At 40.5% G+C, this 24,294-nt stretch overlaps 1 protein-coding gene across 1 annotated transcript in view; it reads right to left on the bottom strand.

Annotated features, from left to right (window-relative positions):
• MCF2L2 (MCF.2 cell line derived transforming sequence-like 2) overlaps positions 1-24,294 on the bottom strand; it is a gene marked incomplete at both ends in the record, with an annotated part of 134,171 nt that overhangs the window by 80,945 nt on the left and 28,932 nt on the right. Inside the window, 10 exons of the mRNA XM_080349334.1 lie at positions 4,337-4,514; positions 4,921-5,112; positions 5,935-6,126; positions 7,430-7,549; positions 8,248-8,362; positions 9,919-10,043; positions 11,038-11,187; positions 14,348-14,464; positions 17,422-17,541; positions 18,737-18,827. Of these exons, the coding sequence (XP_080205460.1) occupies positions 4,337-4,514; positions 4,921-5,112; positions 5,935-6,126; positions 7,430-7,549; positions 8,248-8,362; positions 9,919-10,043; positions 11,038-11,187; positions 14,348-14,464; positions 17,422-17,541; positions 18,737-18,827 (1,400 nt within the window). The remainder of the gene's footprint in view (positions 1-4,336; positions 4,515-4,920; positions 5,113-5,934; positions 6,127-7,429; positions 7,550-8,247; positions 8,363-9,918; positions 10,044-11,037; positions 11,188-14,347; positions 14,465-17,421; positions 17,542-18,736; positions 18,828-24,294) is intronic.

The raw sequence follows: 24,294 nt of genomic DNA, 5'->3' as shown, positions 1-24,294 counted from the left end.
CATTTTTAGAAGTGAATTTTCAGGTTACTGTGTATAATATGCCACTTCACATGTTCAAGAGCACATGTCCTGCCCGGCAATTCTCATTTCAGTCTTTCACTGTTTTTTTCAGTGCAGATTACTTTATGTAGTTGCCCAAGTGGCAGTTGTCAGTTCCCTCCTTTGTTCTCACTAGTTAAGTGGCCATAAGTACTGAGGGGAAGCGAGTCCCAAGCCCTGCAGTGCTGGGCAAAGAGGAGGCAAGAAAGGGAGATGGTCACAGCCCTGCACTAAGGGCTTAAGCTGCTGCAAGATTGCACTGTAAGGAAACAGTGCAGGGGATAAGAAACATATTTCATCTCTGAATCCCAAAGATTTTTGCTGACGACAAAGGAAATGAGACTATAGGAGCCAAAATATAGCAAGTTCATACATAAAGAACATGTATGAACTGAGTTTGTTTTCTTTTTTCCAAGTGCTTATAATTCTGCCAAATCTGGACAGTTCAGGAAGCGACGAAACTATTTCGTACTGTCACGTTCCAGCTCTCACCACCAAGGTAACTAAAGACAATTTTCCTAGCCTTGTTCACTGGGATTGCCAAACCATTTTGTACTGAAGTTTTCCAAGAAAGAGTCAGGCTGAAGAAGACAGCCTTTGAGGAAGTTTCATGTCAAAGAGTTAGAGTTTGGGAGAATTACAAGCAAATTAAAGCAGATAAATGCCAACTACAGTCATCCCTAATAGCTTATATTATCCTTTGCAGCTCTGTGGTTTATCCCACTATGCTTGACAGGCCATAGGGAATACCAGCCTGTGTGGTTTGACTTGGTGGACCTATCCCAATTCACTCCAGCTAAGGAGTTCTGTACAGAAACATGGTTCACAAATATGTAGTAAAATAATCAAAAATGATGCCCTCAGAAGTGAACTAGAGCAAGGGAATTTCTCCAAGTGCCACTTCTTTCCTCCTGACACATAGAGGGACAAGTTCCGCCATTAGCAGTATTCAAGCAGCTTCCATTGAGGGTGAATGGATTTCTCCTTGAAATAAGGTGAATAAATATATATTACTTACGTATTTTTAAGGCATTTATTATAAAAGGGTCAGCAGAGGGTTTTCTGCCTTTTCTGGGTTGATCTCTGAATGATATTTAAGCAGATTCCCACAGCTAGAATGTGCACCAAGTCCAGATGGCATAGACTTTAGAGCATCATGATAATTCCAGTACCAATATTGCAATGTTGAACAGGCCTCTCCCTGGGAAATTTACAAGTTCATTTGCGAAACCAAAAGCTTCAAGCCAAAATGGGATGAATTTAAAATTTTGCTTCAGAATTTCCAGAGCCACAGAACAGCATTGGGTGAGGGTGAGTTTACAGCACAGCTCTGAGCTGCCCTTCTGGCTCTTCACTAAGCCAAGAGTCACCAGAGACTGTAAGGACATAGACACAAGAAAATGTCACAGCTAGTTCCCTGATAGAAATCGGTCGTTTCTGTCATACACAGTATCAGCTCTGCCTGTATGTGTGTGTCCATGTAAAATGAAGAGTCTCGGTTACAATAACGGAGTATTTCATGCCTGGGCCTTTGCCTCTGTGAAGATTTTTAGCACCCTGAACTGGACTGAATTTTCCCTTCCACTCCTTGTTAGGGAAATGGAGAGTCAGCAAGTAAAAACAAAACACAACAAAATCTATTCTAGAATGAACGTAACTTTTCTTCCTGTCACAGCCAGCCATTGCAACGCTGCCATGGTATTGTTACATCTGCTGCCTGGGGACAAAAGCCTTTCTTTCTGTTCTTCTATTTCTGTTTACTACATTTTATTGCCTTTGCCTGCCTTTGTATTTACACAGCCTAGGAACATGGTATTTTCCTGTTGCCATATGCTATTTTGCAAGCTTTTGGAAATATTCAGGTATGTCCTGGGTAACAAATAACAGTGAGTTACAATATCTGTTTCAAGAAGGTGCTCTTAGCCTCTAATTTTTCCAAGATGGTGCTCATTAAATTCTCTCCATAAATAAATGCTGAGTCTGTATTGATCCTGTGAATGTGAAGAAAGGGCACAGAGGAATGTCCTAAAGAGGGTAGCTTCAAGAAGAACAGAATTTCACAGCCTCATTTTCAAGGCTTGGAATAGGACTCAGTGTCCCCGTTTCTATTCTCAGCCACGTTTCAGACTCAGACTGTGAAGCCCCTTGGTGAATCACTCAGTTTATTTGTGCTTCAGATTGTTTTTTTCTGAAAAAGAGGTTGACATACTTACCAGTACTTGCTAAGTGCCTGAGCATTCTGAGAGAAAGGGCACTCAGGAAATTCAAAGTATAACTCTTTATAGTGGACAATTGGATAATACCCAAAGGATGACATTATGCATTATATGTAAATATACATCAGTTAAAATAACTGGGTTTGAGCCCCAGGATAAGCTGTAGATAGCCAGGGACTCCTGTTTCTTTGTACAGAGGTACTCTAGGTCAATCATCTTTAGGCACAAAGAATCTGAATGAGATGCTATGGTCTACTTATCAATGTCTGAACAGGGCTGGGTCACACTTTGCATCTCCTCAGAGAACTCAAGTAATGTTTTAAAATAAATTTCATCTACCTGTTAATTTGCAACAGGACATCAGAGGCTAATCCTTGTCACACGGTTATCCTGTGTGATGTAACATTGAACTGCAGTGCAAGGGTGAGAGCAATGGAACATCTCATGATTTTCAGTGAAAGAGCTGACAGCATTGGATTGGTGTCATGAACAAGAATGAAAACTTAAAGCATTGTCATCTATATACTACTGACTATTTTTTAAAGTTAAATTTTGAAAAATCTGCAAATGCTCTAAAAATTACAAGAAAGAAGTTCAAGAAACCCAAACACAGAGACTGCATGCATGAACTGAAATGCAAGGCTGGCTTTTAGCCTGCAGATGCAGTTTCACAGTAGGTGAAAGCCACTCAGAAACTGTACTACTACTAACAAGGACTAACGAGCTCTGACCCGACCTCACAGCCTCATTTCTCTGCAACTTCCTTTGCTTCAGCACTAGTGGCCATGCAGTGAACGATGTGATCAACTTGGAAGTTAGTGCTGCTTTGAGCAGGTGATCAGGCTATGTCACCTCCAGAACTCCCCATATTTTTCTAATGGAAAATTAACTACTACGTTTTTGCAGTCAGTTCACTGAGTTTTCAAGGTAAATCACAACTCATACAGCTGACTGACTGCCGACAACAGTGCAAGAGGGGAACACATTGCTGGAGGATGTATGGGTAGCAGAGCAGGACCTCTTCAAAGGCACTGTGGTCTCAGCTTGCCTTAAGCCAATAATGAAGCCGAAACTCGAGGTAGCAACTATATGTTAAGAACACAGCCGGCATGGTTTTGGGGGGAAAAAAAAGCACAGATGTCAGATTGTGCATGGTAACTGGAAGAAGATGATCTTCCGTGGCAAGAAAAGATGAGTGTTGTGGAGCAGAGAAGAACAGGGACATTTGTGTGACCTCATGATAGTATGTCTAGAAATCAAAATGGTCAGGCTACTGCCCATCCTAACCTTCCTGTTTAGAAAGCAAAGTTTATTGCATACTCCTCATACAAATCAGTTTTTTCAAGGCTTTTTGCAAAAGGTTCCCCTTTTAAAAAGCCCTAAGATTCCATTTTTCACTCTCTCATAACCATTTCTGCTGAAAAGGGACAACCCCTTCTTGCTACCAAGTACAGGGCAGCTGCTCTCCAAGATTAGCTTCCCCCATGCTCTTTTTGCAGAAAATAGCTAACTTGGTTAAAGGCACGTGCTAACCTCAAATCAGGAACTTTTAGTAAATTCCAAACAAAAGCAAGGTTCCACTTTTATAATTTGTAGAGGATGACACTAGCAAGTGAATGAAGTTACATAGAGGGAAAAACCAAAAATTGCACAAATGAGTCAGAGTCGCTAATGAGCCCTTCACCTTTGCAAGTATCTGACTGAAACTTGAGGAACTGTGACCCTTTAAAGGCAAATATTCACATTACAGTATATGCAGTGTAAAAGAGGTTCTCCTGCTTACTTTGCATACTTGCAGTGACTAGCCTGGCTTGGGTTTTCAAGAAGTAGCAATATCAGAGATACTGGCAAACAGTATATAAATGTACACTGTAAATTAGACCTAGGAAGAGAAGCCTGATTCTTTTTTTTTATTCACCCTTGTTTGTATGTTTGCACTGAGAGACATTTCACGTTCATTTTTAACAGCTGAGCCTGCAAGTCTGACACTGAACATCAAATTCATTCTGTTAACAAAAATTAAACATGCCCACATGGACTAAACATTGGCATGTATTTGAAAGCAGCTGCGTATGGCCTACCTACTCCTGCCGGTCTGGTAATCTTTGGTGATGCTCGCTTTGGAGAAGATTCAGGATGTGGGGCAACAGGTTGTACTGGCCGGGTCTGTTTGGCTGCCAGCTTCTTCAGACTTACTTGCCTCTTGTCAAACATTTCTTGTACATCTTCTAGTTTTTGTAGAATTCTTTGGGCATTGGCCTAGGCAAAGAAAAGGTAAACAACAGATGGTTGTTGGTGCTGGACTGAGCAAGTTAAGAAAGGAATTATGTTACCCAGACTCAGATTAGAACTAAATATCATACTCTGCTGCAGTTTAATGCAGCTCAGCCCATGCACTCAGCACAGATCTCAGTTTCACTGGGTAGGACATGGTGACTCATGCACTCTTCCATGAACTACTCTGAAGATAATCTCATATATCTTCCACAACTACTCATCTGAGTAAAACTTACCACCCTCAAGTGCTCACGTCCGTGCCCTTTTGGTGTGGGGAAAGAGGCACATTTGAGCAGAATCAAATATATAGCCCAGCACACTCTCATGCAGCAGGCAATTGATAATTTTGGAACTCTAAGTGAGTGCATGCATATCTGAGGTGTTTTACCTTTATTTCAGGGGTGAGGATCAAGTCAAACTGATTGTAGAACTCTTTCGGGTTAGAGAGCTGGTGCTCCTTAGCTGTCACCAGGAACTTCTCAATTTCAACAAGCGCAGTTTCAGCTCCCTCTTGTGACTGGCACTTGTCCACTGCTTGGGAAGCCAAGAGGTAGATTCCAGCTTCGCACCACTGGCTTGCCTTTAAAGAAAAATGGGGCAAGAAGGACTCCATCATTACGGACAGGCCATGCTGTGAAGTGTTGTTTCTACTCTGTGAAATACAGATTTGACCTAACACGCCACGAAAGGGAATGAATGTCACTTCATAGCACCCAGCAGTTCCAGGCGACAAGTCACCCCGTCTAGATGTGTAGAACAACAGCAAGTTCAGTTCAGGTCTCATGGGCTAGATAACCCAGAAACATGTAAAATAATAATATTCTGAGCAAAGAGGAGAAGTGCTACTGTGGTTGCTGCAAATCGAGTCTGTCAGCTCTACTGTCCCATTTCGATGTTCAATCACACGTTTATCCAAAACCAAAAACGAATATTTGAACCGTATCAAGACTCTCAAAAATTTCTTAGGCCTATGAAACTCAGTTAAAAATACTCCAAAGGAGGTTTTTACTGTAAAATATTGGTAATTCCTGTTTCAGATGAAGCTGCAAGGCTGATACATGCCAACATTCTGAAAGCATTTAGCTTGCTGTGCTAGCTAGAGACAGTGAAAACAACTGAACAAGCAGTAAACTGTTCATTTTTAAGCACAGGAATACATTTGGTTCTCCTTTCAAATTTAGGCGTAGATCAATTTTTTCTTAGTTTTATTGCCTATTTTTCAGCATTTTAAGACCATAATTATGGGAAGCTACAGCTCCAATTTTTATAGTAACAGTTTCCGAATTAAATGGAGAAACGATAAATAAATACTTTTTCTCTTCATCCAAATTACCTTAGCTTATAAAAACATTAATTTTCAGCAGAACCTTACCAGGGCTGTTATCTGAGAAGGTTTACTCACCTTATCTAACTGCTTATGCAGCTCAAGAGACTTTCCCAAAATATCATACTTTTTCTTGGTCTCATTGGTAAAGTCATCACAAATACGCCTGAGTTCAACACACTTTGGTCTAATGGAGTCAACTGCATAATGGTTGTTTTGGATGAGCTGTTCTCCATGGAGAGCTAGAGACTGGGCTTTCTCCAAAGGTTCCTGTGAAGTTAAGGAGAAAAACATCCAATGTTAGATCTTAAAATGACATGCATAATAAAGACAATTAATCTCTGTAATCCCTGCTGTAGCCTGGAAGTAAAGGTTTGGGGTATCAATCTAGCTAATGTATCGTACTTTATATTTACATTGAAGACCAGCTTTGCTGTCAGTGAGTATATTGAAACACAAGAGGTTCCGTCTGAACTCCAGGAAACATTTTTTTACTGTGAGGGTGACCAAGCACTGAACAGTTTGCCCAGAGAGCTTGTAGAGTCTCCCTCCTTGATGATATTAAAAAGTCATATGGACAAGCTGCCCTAATGGGCAACCTGCTGCAGGTGGCCCTGCTTGAGTAGGAGCATTGAAGAAGACAATCTCCAGAGACCCCTCCCGGCCTTTATCATTCTGTGGTAACTGTGATTCTGCAAGTCTATGCTGCCTTCTTTCTCACATACAGGGGACATTAAACACAAGCTTTGTTTCCTTGCAAAGTTCCCAATAATAAAAAATACCTAGATTTTTTCACTCACTAATTGCCAGATTTATCATGCTTTAGTTTATTTTTTATTCCAGCATACATTTTGGAAAACTCTTCAGATCCTACTGAGTAGAATTCATAATCTTAGTCACAGTAGGCTGAAATTAGAGGTGGCTAACAGGAATAGATCAAACCTCAGTACCTTATGGAATGTGGACAATGGAAGGAAAATGCATGTTACTATAACTTTTATTCCTTTAGGCTTCTGCAGAACAACTGATCAAAAGATCACAATATTTTCCAATCTTAATCCTATTCTTAAGAAAGATCGGCTTTTCCATTTGTTCACATGCATCATCCTCTGACTCAACTTACTCATTTGTTCAGTGCTTTCTAATAACACTAAATATGACTATATCACAGCTGACCAGCTGATGGAATTACAAAGTGTAAATGTCTGGAAAAGAAAGGTGTTTACTGGAAACCATGGGTGTTCCTCAAACTGCTATGAGTGTAAATAGAATGGTCTTAAAAGGTATCCAGCCAAGGCAACCTGTTAAGTATTCTGAGCTTCTCAGATTCCAAAGATGGACCTGGCCTTTCCTGGTCTGAAATACCAATTTTTTAACTGGATTCTAGCATTTCAAGTAACAAACTAGAACTACTGGGTCTGAACCACACTGGCTTCTGATAATTAGGGTATGAGTTTTGCAACTTAAAATCATGACTTATGAGAAGAGAATACATGTGATGTAAGGGCAGTGACAGAGAAGTGTCTAGAAGAATCATATCTATAACTGCTAGAGTACTATATTGAGTGCAAACCTGTCCTTTCTCTTCCAGTTGTTTCTGTTCTCTTAGGAGGTGTTCCACTCGAGTCACACTGTCTCCAATGTCAGCAAAACCTGCTTGCGCTTCAATGAGATTATCCAATGTCAGTTTTACCTGAAAAGAAACAACAACAAAAACATAAAACAAAACAACGGCAACAACAACAAAAACACACACATCACCACCACGCACCACCCAAAATACCATCAAAAGATACTAAAAAAATTATAACAAACCTGTGGCCTCTAAACATTCACCTACATCTTTTAGAAGAGTCTGCATCTCAAGATAAGTCTTTCAGTTCATTCCAAAATGGAAAAGCCAAGGAATAAGGCAACAATCAACTATTCTTCACAGAGCTGCCCCACTTCTCACTATTTATTTAGGCACACACAGTATTAAAGACCTATAACTCCAGAGTCTATATTATTCCAGAATGTGTGTTACTCCAGCCCATGGGCTGACATTTGGGCTTTCTGAACTGTATTCCATTGACTCTGGCGGGATTAGTAACTTACCATCCCAGAGGTGACATTTGGTAACATCAGACATAAATCCAAATTGATTTATTAAGAAGTTGGTGTTTCACATTTCGGCCTAACACACTGGAACTTTCCTCAATGTGCCTTATTAAAATGTTGTAAGATATCTGATAGCTGTCAAGAATTGATTTTTTTTTATATCTATTTCCTATTTCATAATGAAGGGCTTCTCTCCCAACCTACTTTTTGGATTGCCAGTAAACTCTAAGTATAGGTAAAATTTGACTTTATTTACCAGAGAAGGCTAGACAGAATGAACAAATGAAATACCTCTCTAAAATCATATTCAAAGTGTCGAAGCTGCAGACATTGTTCTAGTTTTAGGTGATGCTTGGTCCAAAATTGATCAAAAGCCTTTTCTGTTTCATCCAACTGAGCCAACAACCTGTTAAGAAAGTAGAACAAAAAGAGCTAGTTCATTTTACAGAGCTAGTTATACTAACTAGATGGCAGAAAGCAGAGTAGGGAGACGGTGGGAGCCTACACCTGTGTACAAAAGCTCTGTGTCAGCTTTCTCTTAAGCAAAAGAGAATTGAATTTGCAGTGGTAGAGGCAGGAGTGCAGCTGATGAGTGACAACAACGTGGATCCACTGTGGCAGTTGCAGTGCTGCCTCCTGACCTGCAACAGGGACACAGAGCTGTTCCATGCGCTGGCACCAAAGGCAGCTCTCTCACAGGCTTCCACCCAGTTCTTCAAAGATAATTCACCCCAAGCTAATGCAGATTGAATATGATGCACTTATTATTTTAAGGAATGTTCAATGCAGAACTCTACAACTTGTTCATTTTCTTCACCCATCAGAAACAGGCACGAACTGAATCATTTTTCCCAGTCCATTAAAAACAATAGATTAGAAGCTCATAATGCCTCCTATGGACACTGTTTCACTTTGCATAAGTGATGAAACATTTATTCACAAAGAAATTAGTATCAAGGTGTCACACATCTTAAGTAAAAGGTCTGGCACCGAACTAGTGAGTCATCCTCACACTCTCTCAATGATCTATTACTTATACTAAGAAGTAGAACATTTTAAACAGAAAAAGATGAAAATGAAGTGGTCTCTGAATATCTGATATTTCAATAGATGGGCACTCTTTGGGCAGGCAGGGGACCAGGCCTGATCTTCTATAAGCACAGTGAGTGCTAGAATCGTCAAGCTATTGTGACAAATACCAATAACTCTCTCCTAGTAGTCCTAATAAACTAAGTTTTCTTCAATGTATCCCTGAAAAATGTGTTTTTAATCAAAGCTAGTTGTTGAATTCAAGATGAATTCGCAGATTCCTGTGGTATGACCATTTAAAGGATTTTAAAGTATTCAGTGAAAAATACCAGCCCAGCTTTACTTTTGGCAGCTTTGTTCCCCGTGAATGCAGACACGCTGGAGCACTAGCATGACATTTCTCTTTTCTACTGCATCACATGGCACAGCAGAAACTTCTACATGGTAAATAAAAGCTTTATGGTAATACCTAGCATTATAGGAAGGAACAGGGGTTTCTCTCTCTCTGCAGCTGTGGAGGGGTATGTTGCAGAGTATCATCTTCATCTGTGCCTCCCCCAGTGTTTCCACAGACATGCACAACCACGTACCCTCTCATCTCACATGGATTCAGACGCCACTTTCTAACCAGGCATAGAAGTCTGGAGGATGCATATGTGATGGGGAAAGTAAGTCCCACGTTAAATCTTCAGCCAGGTAGTTAGTGGTGCAAACAAAAATCACGAAGAAATTCAGGACTTGTTTGAACCTGCACTGACAGTTTAATCAAGTAGCTTCCTCAAAGCTATTCCCTTCGCCAAGTTACCTGTCCAATAAATTATGAATAGCTGAACCAGTGGGAATCCACAGTCTGCATATTTAAATCATTAAATTACCCTTATATTTCTTAGGAATAAATTAGCAACTTACACAAGGTTGTATAGCTTCACTGACCTTTCTACTGTTGCCACATTTTCCAGTTCATCTGGACTGAGTTTGCTGTTGGCACTTCGGGTGACTGGCTCCCTAATGCATGTCAGTAGGGTGGCCCCCTGCTTCACAGCCAGTTTCAACTCATCCTGAGGGCGAAAGAGAAAAGCCAAACAAATTTTATGTACTTATTCTAACAACACTCTCATCTCTTAGATGGACAACATAGTAATGCTAAAGGGGGATTCTTTCATAGGTATCAAATACTTGGAACAAAACAGAAATGCTTACCAAAGATTATGTCTTCCTAGAAATTCAGACACTAAATCTATTCACTTTGAATATAGATATATTTCTGAGAAAAGCATGTAACTTCCGAGCAGATTGTATTTCTGGCTGGGCAACTTGCAGAATAAAGTATTCTACCACAAACTGAATGTGCCACAGATCGTTCAGTGAGCAATTCATTTCCTTAAGAAACGTTGTGACACACTGAGCCATAGTACCGTCAGCTACCAAGGAGTCATCCACAGAGGAGTGTATCTTCCCAGCATGAAAGATGAGCAATGAAAACGACAATGAGGCTCAAACATTAACATGTCAGCTGAGGAATCCCCACATCACTGCACACCTCTTGCATAGAACTTGTTCTTGTGTTAATATAGCTTAAGTAGTATTTTTATCTCTTGCGTTTAACCTAAGGTGTTTGTTGACAGCAGCAACGTTTTCTTCTGAGCCTTAGTCTACAAAGTTAAACTTGCCCCAACCTTTTTTTAAAAAACAAAACAAAACAACACAACACCCATCATCTAGTTAGATCATTCTGTCTATTCCTGGATTATCCTCACAGATGTTCTCTACATCTGCTCCACTGTGAGTTCATCCTTTCATTGGGAGCCCATGCTAGTCCAGATGTGATCCCATCACACCCTCTCATATATCAGAAGTGACTTTTCCCTTTTTTATCATTCCTGAAGCTGTAAAAAGTCCTTTTTCACAGTTGAATCAAATCAACCTCCTGAAGTCAGTTTTCTCTCCTCTTCAGCAGTTTCCAGACAATCAACTCCCAAGTGATGGCATAAAACTTTGTTAAATCAAAAATCATGTATCACACTGCTGGAGCTGTCATGAGACAACATTCACCTTCAGCTTGCTGTGGTGGTCAATGTGTGCAGAGAGGAGCTCCTCTGTGCACTGCACATCGTTGGGAAGCTCAGTCTCTGCTAGGTCTGTTCCAAAGGTCTGTAGCATCTGTGCTGTTGTTTTTACTGTCATTGCGAAGTTTTCTATAGCCTGGAAAAAGCAAGAGCATAAAGTCACAGACTGGTTATTTAGCCGTAACCCTTTAACAATGCTTACTCCGTCAGGCACGCTGTGCTGCAAGTATTACATGCCTGTAAAACTGGCCATGGGGCCCTTTTTTGGGTGAATATGCCAAAAGTTACAAATTAAATCCTGTGTCACAAATGATCTTTCCACAGGCCTCCAAGTATTATCATCTCCATTAACCAGCCGGGGAACTCCCAGAGCTTAACAGACATGATGAAACCACAGAGTATGCCAGCTTCAAAGCCAGGAATGGAACTTCAGATCCTATGTCCATGCTTGCTGGGAAATTCTGCTGTGTTTAAAATTTTAATTAAGTCTTTATTTAAGTTGAAGAGACTCCAAAAGTATATAGGGCAAAACCTTTTTACACTTATATTTATACAGCCATTGTTCACTCAGCAGCAATCTGTTTTCCCTCTGACTTCTGAAAATGTGCATCTCCATCATGCATTAGAGTCACTCCCTCCTATCTGTTCATATTAGTACACAAATACAAGAACAGCTTGCTGCAAATACAGTTAAAACACCTAAATTCATTGGACTGCTGCTCTTTCTTTTTCACTTGTGTGCACCAACACTAATCTTGTCAGAAATCTGTGGTTTTACTGAAGGAAATGGAAGCGAGGAAGGCTTGAAAAGAGTGCTGCCTTTTCAGAGTAGAATATATTGTTCAGACTTGTGAGATGTGATTAAGACCTTTGTATTAGTAGCAAGTAACAGCATGAGATGTTTTTCATGATCATACCCCAATTACTTGAAGGACTCTATTGTCCCCTATAGCTCTTCATTCTTTACACTTTTAGATCTAAACCACCCAATGGTTTGAGTCAGTCAATAGCACTAAGGATGCTCTTACACCCGGTCAAACACTACAGAGTTGTTGCAAGTCATATTCCCTTCTCCAGCAATGATGGGAATTCCTCATTTGTAACCATGACAGTTAAAATTATGCTGTGTGCTCAGTGAAAAACAAACTGGAGGTAGATCATCATTGAAAAGGTGGAAAGGAAAATTACATTGCACGTACACGACTCAAAACTTCCCCAGATGAGGCAGTGCTAGCAGGGTTCATAGTCTTCTTGCCTGTTTTCCCAAAAATTCATGCCTGCTTTAAATAAGCAATACAGACCCACATGTGCTCTGGCTTAGTGCTTAGCAGCTGTAGCCTGCTGTTCTCAGCACTGAAACTACTGGATTATGGTTGGCTGAAATGTCACACTTCTAACTGCAACACAGCCAGAGCCATCCACAACCAAAGCCCGCTTACTAAAAGCCAGAATTGTACTCTGTGGGCAAGGAAGCTCATGGGCTCCTAGCCATTCAAGTTAAGAAAGCAGAAAGAATGACGAATGCAGTGGGGTTGCTGTGTCACTATAATTTAGCAAGAGTTTAAAGCCGTTTCAGGAAAAAAAGCACTGTCAGGACAAGATATGAGAACACTAAGAGAAGCAGCAAAGGGGATGAAGGCAGCAGCTCAGCCAGACTGGATCAGGCTGGTTCAAGGTGCCGGGGAGGCCGACACATCCCTGATGACAATGTCTTATCCAGCAGAGATTCCTTGGCCAACTGCACCATGTACCATGAGGTTGTCGGTGTTTCTTAATAGCATACTTGCCCCCACCCTCTCCTGTCCGTATGAGTAATAAATTGTTTCATATATCTAAGTTATATGTGTGGGGGTTTTTTTCAAGTCTCTGTGCTTAGTGAAAGTTTTTCAAACAAGTTTAGCCAAAAGATCTGGGGATTACATAGCCGCACTCACCTCAAATCTTGGCTCACTTTTATTTGCATATTTTACTAAACTATATATTCATGCTTTATGTAAATGCCTGTCATTAATAAACATTACAGACTTTCTTGTGCCTCTTTTTACTTGTTGTTTTGACTTTAGCTGTTTGAAAGCTCATATAGATGATTCCTTGAGACTCACTCGTTCTGCAAGGACAGTCTAATATTTTTGATACTTTTAACATATAAGCCTGTTCACCTTTCTCAATCCTAACCTGACTGTAGTCAACACAGCTATAAATGTATCAAACCTGTGCTAGAGGAAATTCTGATTCTCTATTTGCATATTTAGAAGCCTGAAACATTTGATGATTCTCAAGGAGGGTAAAATTTAATTTTATATGAACAGTAAAGCACAGAAAATCATAGCAGAAAAGTGACAAAAGTGACGTGACTTAACAAAGCTACCTCAGGAAAAGCTCTTAGACCTAACTTGCAGGTCAGCAACAACAGACTCAAACCCAAGGCCACTCAGAACACTGCAAAACATTGGGGTTACTTTGATGTGAGCTCTAACGTGCCAGTCTTGCAAGTAGACACACAAAGATGGATGCAAACAATGCATACGATCTCTGGGAAATTAATTCATTTTCCACGATCAGAACCCAGCTTTGCCTGGTTTTGCTTAGATAAGGTGAGACAATATCTTGGCTGATGAAGTGTCAGAGTTTGGGGTCTATTTTTTGTAAGCGGTCACCTTTTCTAGGCATCATAGTGAATTGTTTACATTGTTTTGAAGCATCCACTGATGCATTAATGGACCCTAAAAGGGAACAAACAATCAAACCTGTAACAAATTTCCTCAAAGGCAACAGAATAAAAAGCCTTTCTGCCTTCCTACAATTAACTATTCTTTGGTTACTCAAAATGAGCCCCAGCTGGAATGAATGTTTACATAGCACAGAAATTAAAACAAAGGAAAATAAAATCTATCATCTTAAGTATTTTTCTTCACTTAAAAACATGGACATAACCAATCATTAAAGTGACAATCTTGACTTTTGTTTCAGTAAAGTGCTAAAGCATATGTTCAACTTCAACCATAAGCTGAAGGCCTATGAATCTTATCAATTATTCAAAAGCTGGGAAAGTGCCAAAGGGCCTTGCTGAATATTAATACTGTTCGGCCCTAGTCCAGGTCGAGAGTAGGATACAGATTGCTACTTCTATTACAAACTTTAATGGAATTTTCCTTTCTCTATTTGAGTAATGGATTTCCTCTTTCCAGGAATCTCTAGCAGAATCTGTGGGCTGAAATAGAACTGGAGAGTTACTGCTTAATTTGTCATCTGGATAACTCGGGGTACAGAGGTGTAAGAACACCACCAACACTCACCGTTCGGTGATGTATCCACTGACTGTGCCCATACTCCAGGGTTCCTCCCAGCTCCCGCGTCAGCTGACTTTTGTCAATATAGCCGTGCAGATCAGAGACAGAATTTAACATGATGATCTGAAATGAATCCAAACACACCGGACTGAGAGAAATAACAAGCCCTTTCCATCATTGTTCCTAGGATCTGGGTGTGCCTTAAACATATATGATGAAACTGCAGTTCCACCAGAGGCAGTAAGTTCTCATTACACGTTTGTTCAGGCAATTTCCATTAGATTTTGCCTTCTCAACATGTACGTGGCCATTCTTGAACTAATCATCATTTGACATCATCTTGCTCCTTGCTAGGCTGAGGGGGCAGTTGTTTCGTACATGCGTCAAGAGCAAAAGTATGGTATTTATAATGTTCACACAAACTTCCATCACATAATTGCTATATTTTCTAGATTGTTGTTATTTACACGGAAATAGAGGAGTAGGCATGTTAGACAGTTTGCTCAACACCAAGAATTTGATCCAGGGAAGTGCTGAAGTGAGACTAACATTTTCCTTTCAGTTGTGTCATTTTTGTGTCATTGTATGTCCACAGAGTTCACTGCTATTATTCCGTTTTAAACCATGATGGAAGAGAAAGAAGAGACAATGGGTTAGGCCATCTAAGAGGAGTCACAGTCTACAAAGGTCAAGGAAGTGCCTGCTATGAAAAGATTATTCAGGCTTTTGTGTATGCTAAGAAGATGCTTTAATTCCCTTCCCACGATAGGAGGTTCCCTAGGTAAATCTCTGGCCATGTTCCTTTTGAATTCCCAGGTTTTGTCTTTATCTCAGATGAATGCTGGTGTATCTCCAATATTTCTGTGTTTTGCTCCTGGGTAATGATATTTAATCAAATAATTATCCTAGTAGAGATTTACTTCAGTTGGTTTTATTAACCACATTTGTATGTAAATCCTGCATTTTCTTATTGTATCTGGTTTATTATTTCAGCCTCTGTTTCCTGCTCCTGTTTGATTTTCTGGCTGCTACTCAATCCAGTGTTGATTTAACCCAGCAAATCTATTTTACTGAACATATTTGCAGACTGATAGCTCAGCTAAAATGTTTAACAAACATTTCCTTAACAAATCCACACCGTATTCCTGAAACCCCTTTTGAAAGCTCATGTCCTGGCCCTGACCTGCTTATAATTGTGATAGGAAATGCAACCCATCCATGGTCCAGTTCTGACATTAATCTTGACATAGTGCCAAACGCACAACATGAACAACCAACCTGCAAACAATTTAAATGATGATGTTGGTACTAAAGATATGTACTGATGATACCTAATTCCTCGAGTAAGGAACTCTCTGGCTCTGTTCTCATGTAGGATGCCATTTTCAATGGGGACAAACAGAAGTTGCTCTCACTAACCTATCCATTCTGAAACTGAGCTACACAGAGGCATATCCAGAGAACCTTTTTAGGAGGGGCTGCAAACACAGCTGAAGGCTCCCCCAGAGACCAGGAGCTTAGGACATCTTTAGCACAACCTTGAGCAACTTATAACAGCATCAGGCCCACGTGGACAGCCTGTATATAAATCTGACGAGCTGTTTACAGATGTCTGGGCAGGAGGCGAGCAGATCTAGTAGCAAGCGCATCGTGCTCTTAGCTTTTGTAAGACTCTTCTCTAAGAGCTCTGTGAACATCCTCAAGATGGTTCAAAATCCGAATGTCCAAGACGACCGCAAACTAAACTCATATTGATTTTCCTGCCTGTAACAAAATTACGATTTAATATTTAATGCAGTGTTTGATCCCTGCCAAGAGTTAACCTCCCTTCCAGCTTTGATTGTTTCAAGTTGGATTTGAAATGCAACAGTGTCATAAAATAAATTGCTAAAAGTATAGAAGATGCTGAATTGTTAGAAAATGCTAGTCCTTTATGAAGTTGCCCCTTTCCAGGCTGCGGTCGCTGATACTACAGTTGCTATGGTAACAGATTGTGGCTTATTAAATACAGGAATATCCATTTTTTTAAGGTACTATAAAATTAGAAGATTTTATTTTATAATCAAACTTAATTATTTACATAATTTTGCATCTTAATTACCCAAAAGCCACCCTTGCCAAACACAGTCAACATTACAATTTATTCCACAATAACCAGATGAATATTTATGGTTATTTTTTTGTATGCATTGTAATAAATGGGCTGCTGTCTCTTGAGCAGAACCATGAAGTGTCTTAAACACCTGAACTTCAAACTCAGTTATTGACAGAGCTAGAACTTTTTGGAGAGCCATAGATCTTTAGCAAAAACAATATAAAACCACAAGTAAAATCCAAAACAGTCATATGAAATCGCTCCAGTAAAGTAATTGTGTAACACAATATGAGCCTGTTCCAGGATTAAATACTATTAATAATCACCACTCAGGTTTATTTATAAACTACTTTGAAATCATATGCAAACATGCAGCTAGGAACAACTCCCGAAAGAGTTCTCATAGAACAATCAAAAACTTTTTCAGGATTGATAACCTACTTCAAATTACATTGTCATCAACCCACAGTATATGCCAAATGCATATAAAAAGAAGCAAAAAACAAACTTCGACTCTTGCGGGCATGGGGATCATAAAAGGCATTAAGAACAGGCAATAATATGTAAGCACTTAACAGGGGCACTGTCAGCCTCAACACATAAAATAGCACAGAATTCAGGCCTAGCCTTTCATTGCTCCATATTCCTAAATACTTTAGTTTATCACTGGAGTGAGAAGATCTACCTGGGCCTACATTGGGGAATGGCTCCTCTGAGTTGAGATGTCGATACCTAAACAGCAACTCACATTTTCTAGCTAGACTGACCTTCCACATGGGAATATCTCCATTAAATATTGTGAAACATCCACTGGTAATTAACTCCTTGGCATTACTATTATATCTATCTTAGAGACCTCAGTCAAAGTCCCCAGTTGCCACTTGCAATGAAATTTCAGTCACTGGGTTATGAGAAATTGCTGACACCTAAGAACTGCAGACATGGAGATAAAGGAAACACATGGGCAAAAAAAATGCATGCTTACCGGTACCTTCATTTTAAAGTCATCTCGATAGAGTTTAATGCCAATGTCAGCGATTGTCCTTTGGATAAAGCGGGAGGGTCGCAGGACAAACACCAGCTGCAAGTTTCCTGGGAATGCTCCCTGCAAGAAATACAGAAATATTAGAAGGCACAACTCTGCCTTACAGGAAGGCCAGTGGAGTTTTCAGCCAAGTGTTTCCTAAATGGGAGCAAAGCAGGTAGGACTTAGTGAACCTTCTTCAGTCCATCTGCTAATAATACCAGTTGGTCCATTGGGCATATGCCTATTGTCACAGTCTCCAAATCCAACAGAAAGACTGGCCTATAGATTTCACTGCCCAGCCATACGTTTTTTTCTGATATGGATTTCTCACAGAGCTGTAAAGTTTCTGCACTAGTGTCTTCCCCCATATCTGAACCTCACCAAGCCCCCTTTGCACTTTCCCATTGTTTTAGGCTGCAGCCATTGGAGGACAAACCTGACCACCCACATTGGACTTGGTGAAAGAAGCTGGTGGCCCAGATGAATTCCCCACACTGAACAACCTTCTCTCTCTGGAAAGGGTTTTTAATCTCTCGTGTTTTTCCCACCCCCCAGGCACTCAGCACATTCAGACATGGTCCTGCCTGTAACACCCAGCCCACATCTCTCACGCTCTCCTCCAAGCTCATCAAGCATAAAAAAGACCAATTTCTAGAAGAGAGCAGCTAAAAAGAACCGGGAATGGAAAGCAATTCTGTCTAAATTCCTTGAAAGAACTTAGAATTGCCTTGGTCATCCCTCCATCCTACACCTCTGTGTATAAATGCTTGTTCCTCACACAGCACATGTTCCTGGTAATAGATGTATAAAACCAGCTGCTTTAATTAGCACTGAAAAATCAGTGCTTAGCTCTGACTTTTGCAAATGCGATATAATAAGCTATTAAGAGTTTCTGACAGAGATGACTTCCTACCACGCAAACCCAAGTCCCTTGGGATCAGTTTCTTTCATAAGCAGGCCACGTCATCACTCCTTGCTGCACAGAATGACACCTCTGTTATTTTCTTCTAGGAACCAACTTCAAATTACTAGTATTATACTGCAGTCAACCCAGCAAATAAGGAATCTGTCCTAATTCAGTAAAAAAAAATAAGGCTGTGTAATTTATTACTGCAGCTTCCTCCATCTCTTACTTAATAAGCTTCAGGGCAGAGGAGAATCTGCATCCACAGCCAGAAAACAGGAGTTAAAAAACAAGCACATGAGACTGTATCCTGTGCTGAAGCTGATAATTTAAATTTCTAGAAGATAAATAACAAAAGCAAGCACTTACTGCTATCCTTGTCAGGGATGCCTTGACTGCGCTCCATTTGTCCCGTCGTCTGTCTATGATGATGATGAATCCGATGCTGGCAGCCTCCAGACTACAAAACAGATGAAATAAGTATGCTGGGTTACATGGAGATGTTCCCGTTTCAGGGAAGTGTACTGCAGCAAAACACAGCCTCCGTCAGATCACCCTCTAAGCCCATTATGGAAATGCAGCGTGCAGTGGAAAGAATGAATATTTGGCAGAAACGCATATGAAAACAAAAGCCGGCAAATTTTCTGTTTCCAGTGTAAGGCTAGTGGCTTACACAAAACAGGGATATTTTATCTGCCAAGTCTCTCAGCCGCTATGCTGCTCTGCTGCCAAATCTAGGTGATATGAATAGGTCGGGATCACGAATTACACTGTGCTGTATTGAAGGCAAACACCTCAGATCTTTCTTTCTCTGCAAAATAATTCAAGTTATTAGACACTCCACTCTTCATTCTCCAAGTATGCTGACATCTGACAGGGATTCAGTATCTCCCCACTGTCACCACACTTTGCCTGTGTACACTATTCTGGTAGACAAAGTAGGAATTGCAGAGTTATGTCTTGCCAACTGCAAACTGGTTCTAGGGTTGCAAGTCATTCAAAAGTATCCTTTTAACACATTGGCTAGAATAACAGTTACTGTTCCTTCTCAGTACTTTTCCAGGAGGATCTATGAGGCACTGATTTGATGCTCCATCCCATCTATACAGACCTCAAATAACCCATCCTCTCTGCTCTCAAAAATCCCACTTTGGTGTACAGGGCTTCAGTGGGACTGCTGTACCCTCTGCCTGCCACGAGCAATCAGAGTTGCAGGCAAGTCCTTGGAAACAAATGAGCACACACTGAGAAAAACTTCCAGAAACTTCATTATAGCAGGATGGCTCAGTCGTCTCTGGACAAATCAGAGGCAGGCAGAAAGAGTATAAATATCATAATCAAAGGACGTACTGCAATTGAACATCTAATCACAGATTAAGATCAAAATAAATAGCATAAAACATTTTCTTCATCCCTTTTCCATTGTTCATAAAAGAAGCATCCCAGGAACACCATTTTCATGAGTCATTTTATGCAAACTCATGTCAATAACCCACCAAAGAGCTCCAGTGTTAGCAACTCTGCAGGATCAAGAACAGCAACTTGGAAGTCAAAATGTTGTGCAAACCTGGGATGCCATGCAAGTGTTCCTGTCAGTTCATACCTGGTAATAGGAAAACTCGCTCAGTTTCCTGCTTCAATATTTTTTTACAGCATTCCTCTGAGAATTACAAAATTCCATGAAAATAGATGACCTTTCCTCTTAAGTAGTGCAACATGCAGCTTTTTACACAGAGGACAGAAAACGCGTTTGCAGCAGTGCCTCTCAAGCACAGGGAAGATAATTCATCGGTTTCTCCTTTTATATATATACAAATATATATATATCCTTCAATAGCCTAACAAATGTTTCAGGGAAAAAAAATGACCACCATGGCACCTATGTGTTAGCTCTAGACGTTAGGAAAAAAGCGTTCAGACGAAAGGCAAAAAAGAAATGGTGTATATTACAGATTGTTACCAAAAGGGTGCGAGAAACTAGACACAGAAATCTTAACTGGGAGCTTCCTACCCTACCCAAAAATCTGCATTGGTTTAATCAAAGTGCTTCTGCTGATGGGGACCAAAAATTGCATGGGAGGTGTGGAAGGTGTGAAAGGCCTGGGCAATCAGCCTCCAGAGCACCAGGGAGCAGCTCTGGGGCAGGGTGCCCATCCTGTCTAACAGACACAGAGGATGAGGTCAGGCTGCTTCTTTCTGCCTGGACAACCGATGGTGCTGCACTATAGGTGGGGTGACAGGGATTCCAGTTACATCTCAAACAGAGAAGGTTGGGGTAAACTTGCTGATAGTTTGGGAAATCAAAATGAGCACAAAGCTACGTGTCATTTTCATCCTTTGCTTGTGTCGTACATGTCCAAACAAAATCTTTTTTCTTTAGTAACTTGCCAAGCAACATTTAGGTCACTACAGAAAGAAAACAACTCCTAGAAATTCAAGGGTGCACATGCATTTAGGAGTCACAAGGAAAAGGACAATGTTTTTTGCTTCTCTGTTCCTGTTCTATATCCTCTGCGCAGCATCTCCCTCCAAGCAAAAGCCCCACTCCTCAGCATCAGAGCTGCATCCACCCTGGGCACAGTGATCTGCCAGCCCCTGTGCCAACAACAGCCCAGGTACTGCACTTGCTGCAGAGGAACCTGGAAGCTACAATTCCCCAGTCCTCCTGCTAATACAACCACCCTCCCAAAAGGCAAAACAACCATTGACAAGCTGTCAAATAGAAACACACTCTAAAAAACAGACTGATGGTGGTTGCATACAGTTTGCTGGGCTAGGGAATAGGAGACTACCCAGTCAGTACTAACTGCTGTCTGACCATCCAGTCCACAGAAAACTGGCTTGTCAAAGCCAAGATCATACTTGTTAATACTTGAAAATTCTCCTACAATCTATCCACCAATTCAGACTAATCCCGAATAAAGTTTTTAAACATTTGATACTGATAAAACTAACAGTTACTACAGTCTAGCGCTCCCCAAAACAACCTCAGCACCCTCACTGGCCTTGTGTTAGAGCACAGACTCGAGCAAGTTCTGGCTCTGTGGAGGTAACTCTTCTATTCACAGTTCTTCAAATGACCACAGAAATGAGTAATCACAAGATGCATGTCCCCACTTGGGTTTCTTTGCCCTTGCAAGGAACAGGGTTTGATCCAAGTATCTGGTTAACCGGAGGAAATACACAATTGTTTGTTGTGACTAATTATACAAAGAGAATAATGTTACAATTCAACATCCATGTTGCTTACATGGTGTTATTGAAACTAGTCTATTGTTTAGAACAAAGTTATTAGTAAAACAGTGAGATACGAAGAGGGAATTAAGTTAATGCAATTGTCCTGTCAACAGTTACATGTTCAGATTCACTGGAAAAGGCTGTCTCTTTAATATGCTCTATACATTTTTGACAGCCATGTTAATTTTAGAGAACCATGTTAAAGCAGCAGGAAAATGGGAATGTAAGAGGACATACTTGAATCAAACGAATCACCAAAATACAGCCTCTAATCCAAAGAAACAGACAATATCTATTACAATCAGTATCTAATTATGTTTTCAGCTCAGACTCATGCAACCAATTAGCAGCTGCTGAATCTCTCTCAGATAATAACCGCACACACCAAATGAGGCTCAAATCTGATGCGGTTCCATTGAAAACAGTAATTTATGACATAATGACCAACAAAGTAGGTGTGTTAGCTGAACTTAACAAAATACTGATGTTGGTCTAAAGAAATATATAATTCAACTAGTATTGGGTTAATAAAAATGAGAAAAATCTGTTCTTCACAAAATTTATGGTGTAGGTAAACCACAAGTAACTGTACCCATAAGCACCATACACACACAGGCTTGCCTTATTTTGTCCATCTGCCTGGTTTGAGAGCCTGACTAGAGGCTTTCTAAAAGGACTGTTCATGGAAGATTGGAGGCCTATAAGAATTTAGAATCAGACCCTTACAATCACACCTTGGTGAGCAAACTGCAATGGAAGTAACTGACAAAATAGCATCTGCCAAAAGCAACAAGTACAACTGTGATTTAAACAAACACAGAAGTATTTGTGCCAAGTAGAACTTGCCTCTGCGCCTCACAGCTAACTTTTAAGTCCCATTTTTAAGTGTGTCTCAAACATGTAGATCAGAAGTCACTTAAAAAGGGATCTTTGCTGTTTTTTCAACTACATGTCTGTAATCAAGCAGTTCATTTTTTTCAGATATTCTGTGCATGGCAATTTGTAACAACACAAAGGCATCCAGGCATCAGATGCAACAAGAAAAATTAAATTCATAGATAATAGGAACAAGAGCTTATTAAATACAGAGAGAGGCAAGAGAGAAGCAGCAAAGGAATTTCCTCATGAAATTACGCTTCGCAAGAGTGGTCATGGGGGTGGGGAGAACTGGAAATAGTGAACAAATGGGAATAGGAACATTGCTTATCAGTTACCGCTGCAAATCACAGTGTTGCAGGCCAGTTAAACAGGTAGGCTGAGGAAATGAAAGACGAAGTAGATATGTAATGACTTGGATTTAAATATGAGACAAGAGTAAAGGAGAGTACAAGTGTGCAGCTCTTCCCCTCCAAGGCCAAGTGCAGGGAGTGTAGCCGGCTGGCAAAGCCAAAACCTGCCAACCAGCCGTGCCTGGCACGGGGGCTGTGGGGAAGGCACAGGCCAGAACCGTTTATTACACAAACAGTGCAGGTACAATCCCAGCTGTGGAAAAGTGCAAAGAGCAAGCCAAGGCATGAAATCGAAGAGAGATTTTTCAGGGAAAAATGAGAATCAGGCCATTAAGCAAACAATTCAGCTACCTATTGCAGTATATATCATTTACAACATTGAACTTATTGGTTAAAAAAAATAGAGAATAGACTTAAAAATTACATGATTTGAAGAAGGAAGAGTGGGGACAGAAGATGAGAAAAACACATGCTGCTAAAAGCAAAGCAGCTGCACAGTGCAGAAAAGAAAAACGTGGGAGAATGTCTACATCACTCAAATCGCTCTGGCAGACTATGCAAAGGCAAGAAGCAAAGAAACCACTCAGGGATACGCTGCTGCACATCTTGGCTGCCACAGGTTGGTGGATGAAACACAACAAGGGTATAGACAAGAGAGGTACCTTTGCACAACAGAAAACTCAAAACGGGCCTGTAACCCTGACACAAAGCCGGACCTCAGCCTTCTGCAATGTTATTCCTTGCTTTTCACCTTGGTGTTCAGAATGGTATCAATTGTCTTCACTGAGATAAATCAATGGTATTTGTATGTCTTTTTTTTTTTTTTTTTTTTTTAAAAACTAGATAAGGCTGATTTAAGACCTAAATTTAGCCAGGGAAACAGAGAGAGAGTCAGCAAGTGATCCTATTTCAGTCAGCCAGTCAAAAGGAAAGGCCACACCAAGGTCTGAATGTCATTTGGCACTAAGGGATGTGTGCAGGCAAACAGCCTGGAGAGAAGCATAACCAGGATGGCAGCATCAACACAAGTGGATCTACAGCTGAGAAACCCCATTCGTGTGTGTATCCAGAGGAAGGGGGCTCGTTTAAAATCAAACACACTCTCTATCAATGTTTTCTCAGTGTCAGCACTGTAATATCTTCACTCTCATTATGGAAATGTATTGGAGTTTCTCCAGTTCTCTGAAAAGAGGGATTTTAAGGCAATCCTGCACAACAGATACACATCAAGCTTACCTCCAAATCAAATTCTGGCACATATGCCTATATCTACAGATGTCTGGCAAAGGGGTTTCCATTCTCTGAATGAAATGCATGCAATCAGAGCTGATCCATCCTCATCTCTGAATTCACGTTAGCCCTGGAACACTGACTTGAGGAGGCCAGGAGATGTCAAATTTCCTGACCTCTTGTGGAAGAAGAGAAGGGCACTTGTTTATCAAAGTAGTTGATCTATGTCAA

This window comes from Nesoenas mayeri (genome assembly GCF_963082525.1).
Source record: "Nesoenas mayeri genome assembly, chromosome: 9".
Classification (NCBI taxonomy): domain Eukaryota; kingdom Metazoa; phylum Chordata; class Aves; order Columbiformes; family Columbidae; genus Nesoenas; species Nesoenas mayeri.
The sequence above is the reverse complement of the archived record's forward strand: the minus strand, read 5'-3'. Positions and strand labels throughout refer to the sequence as shown.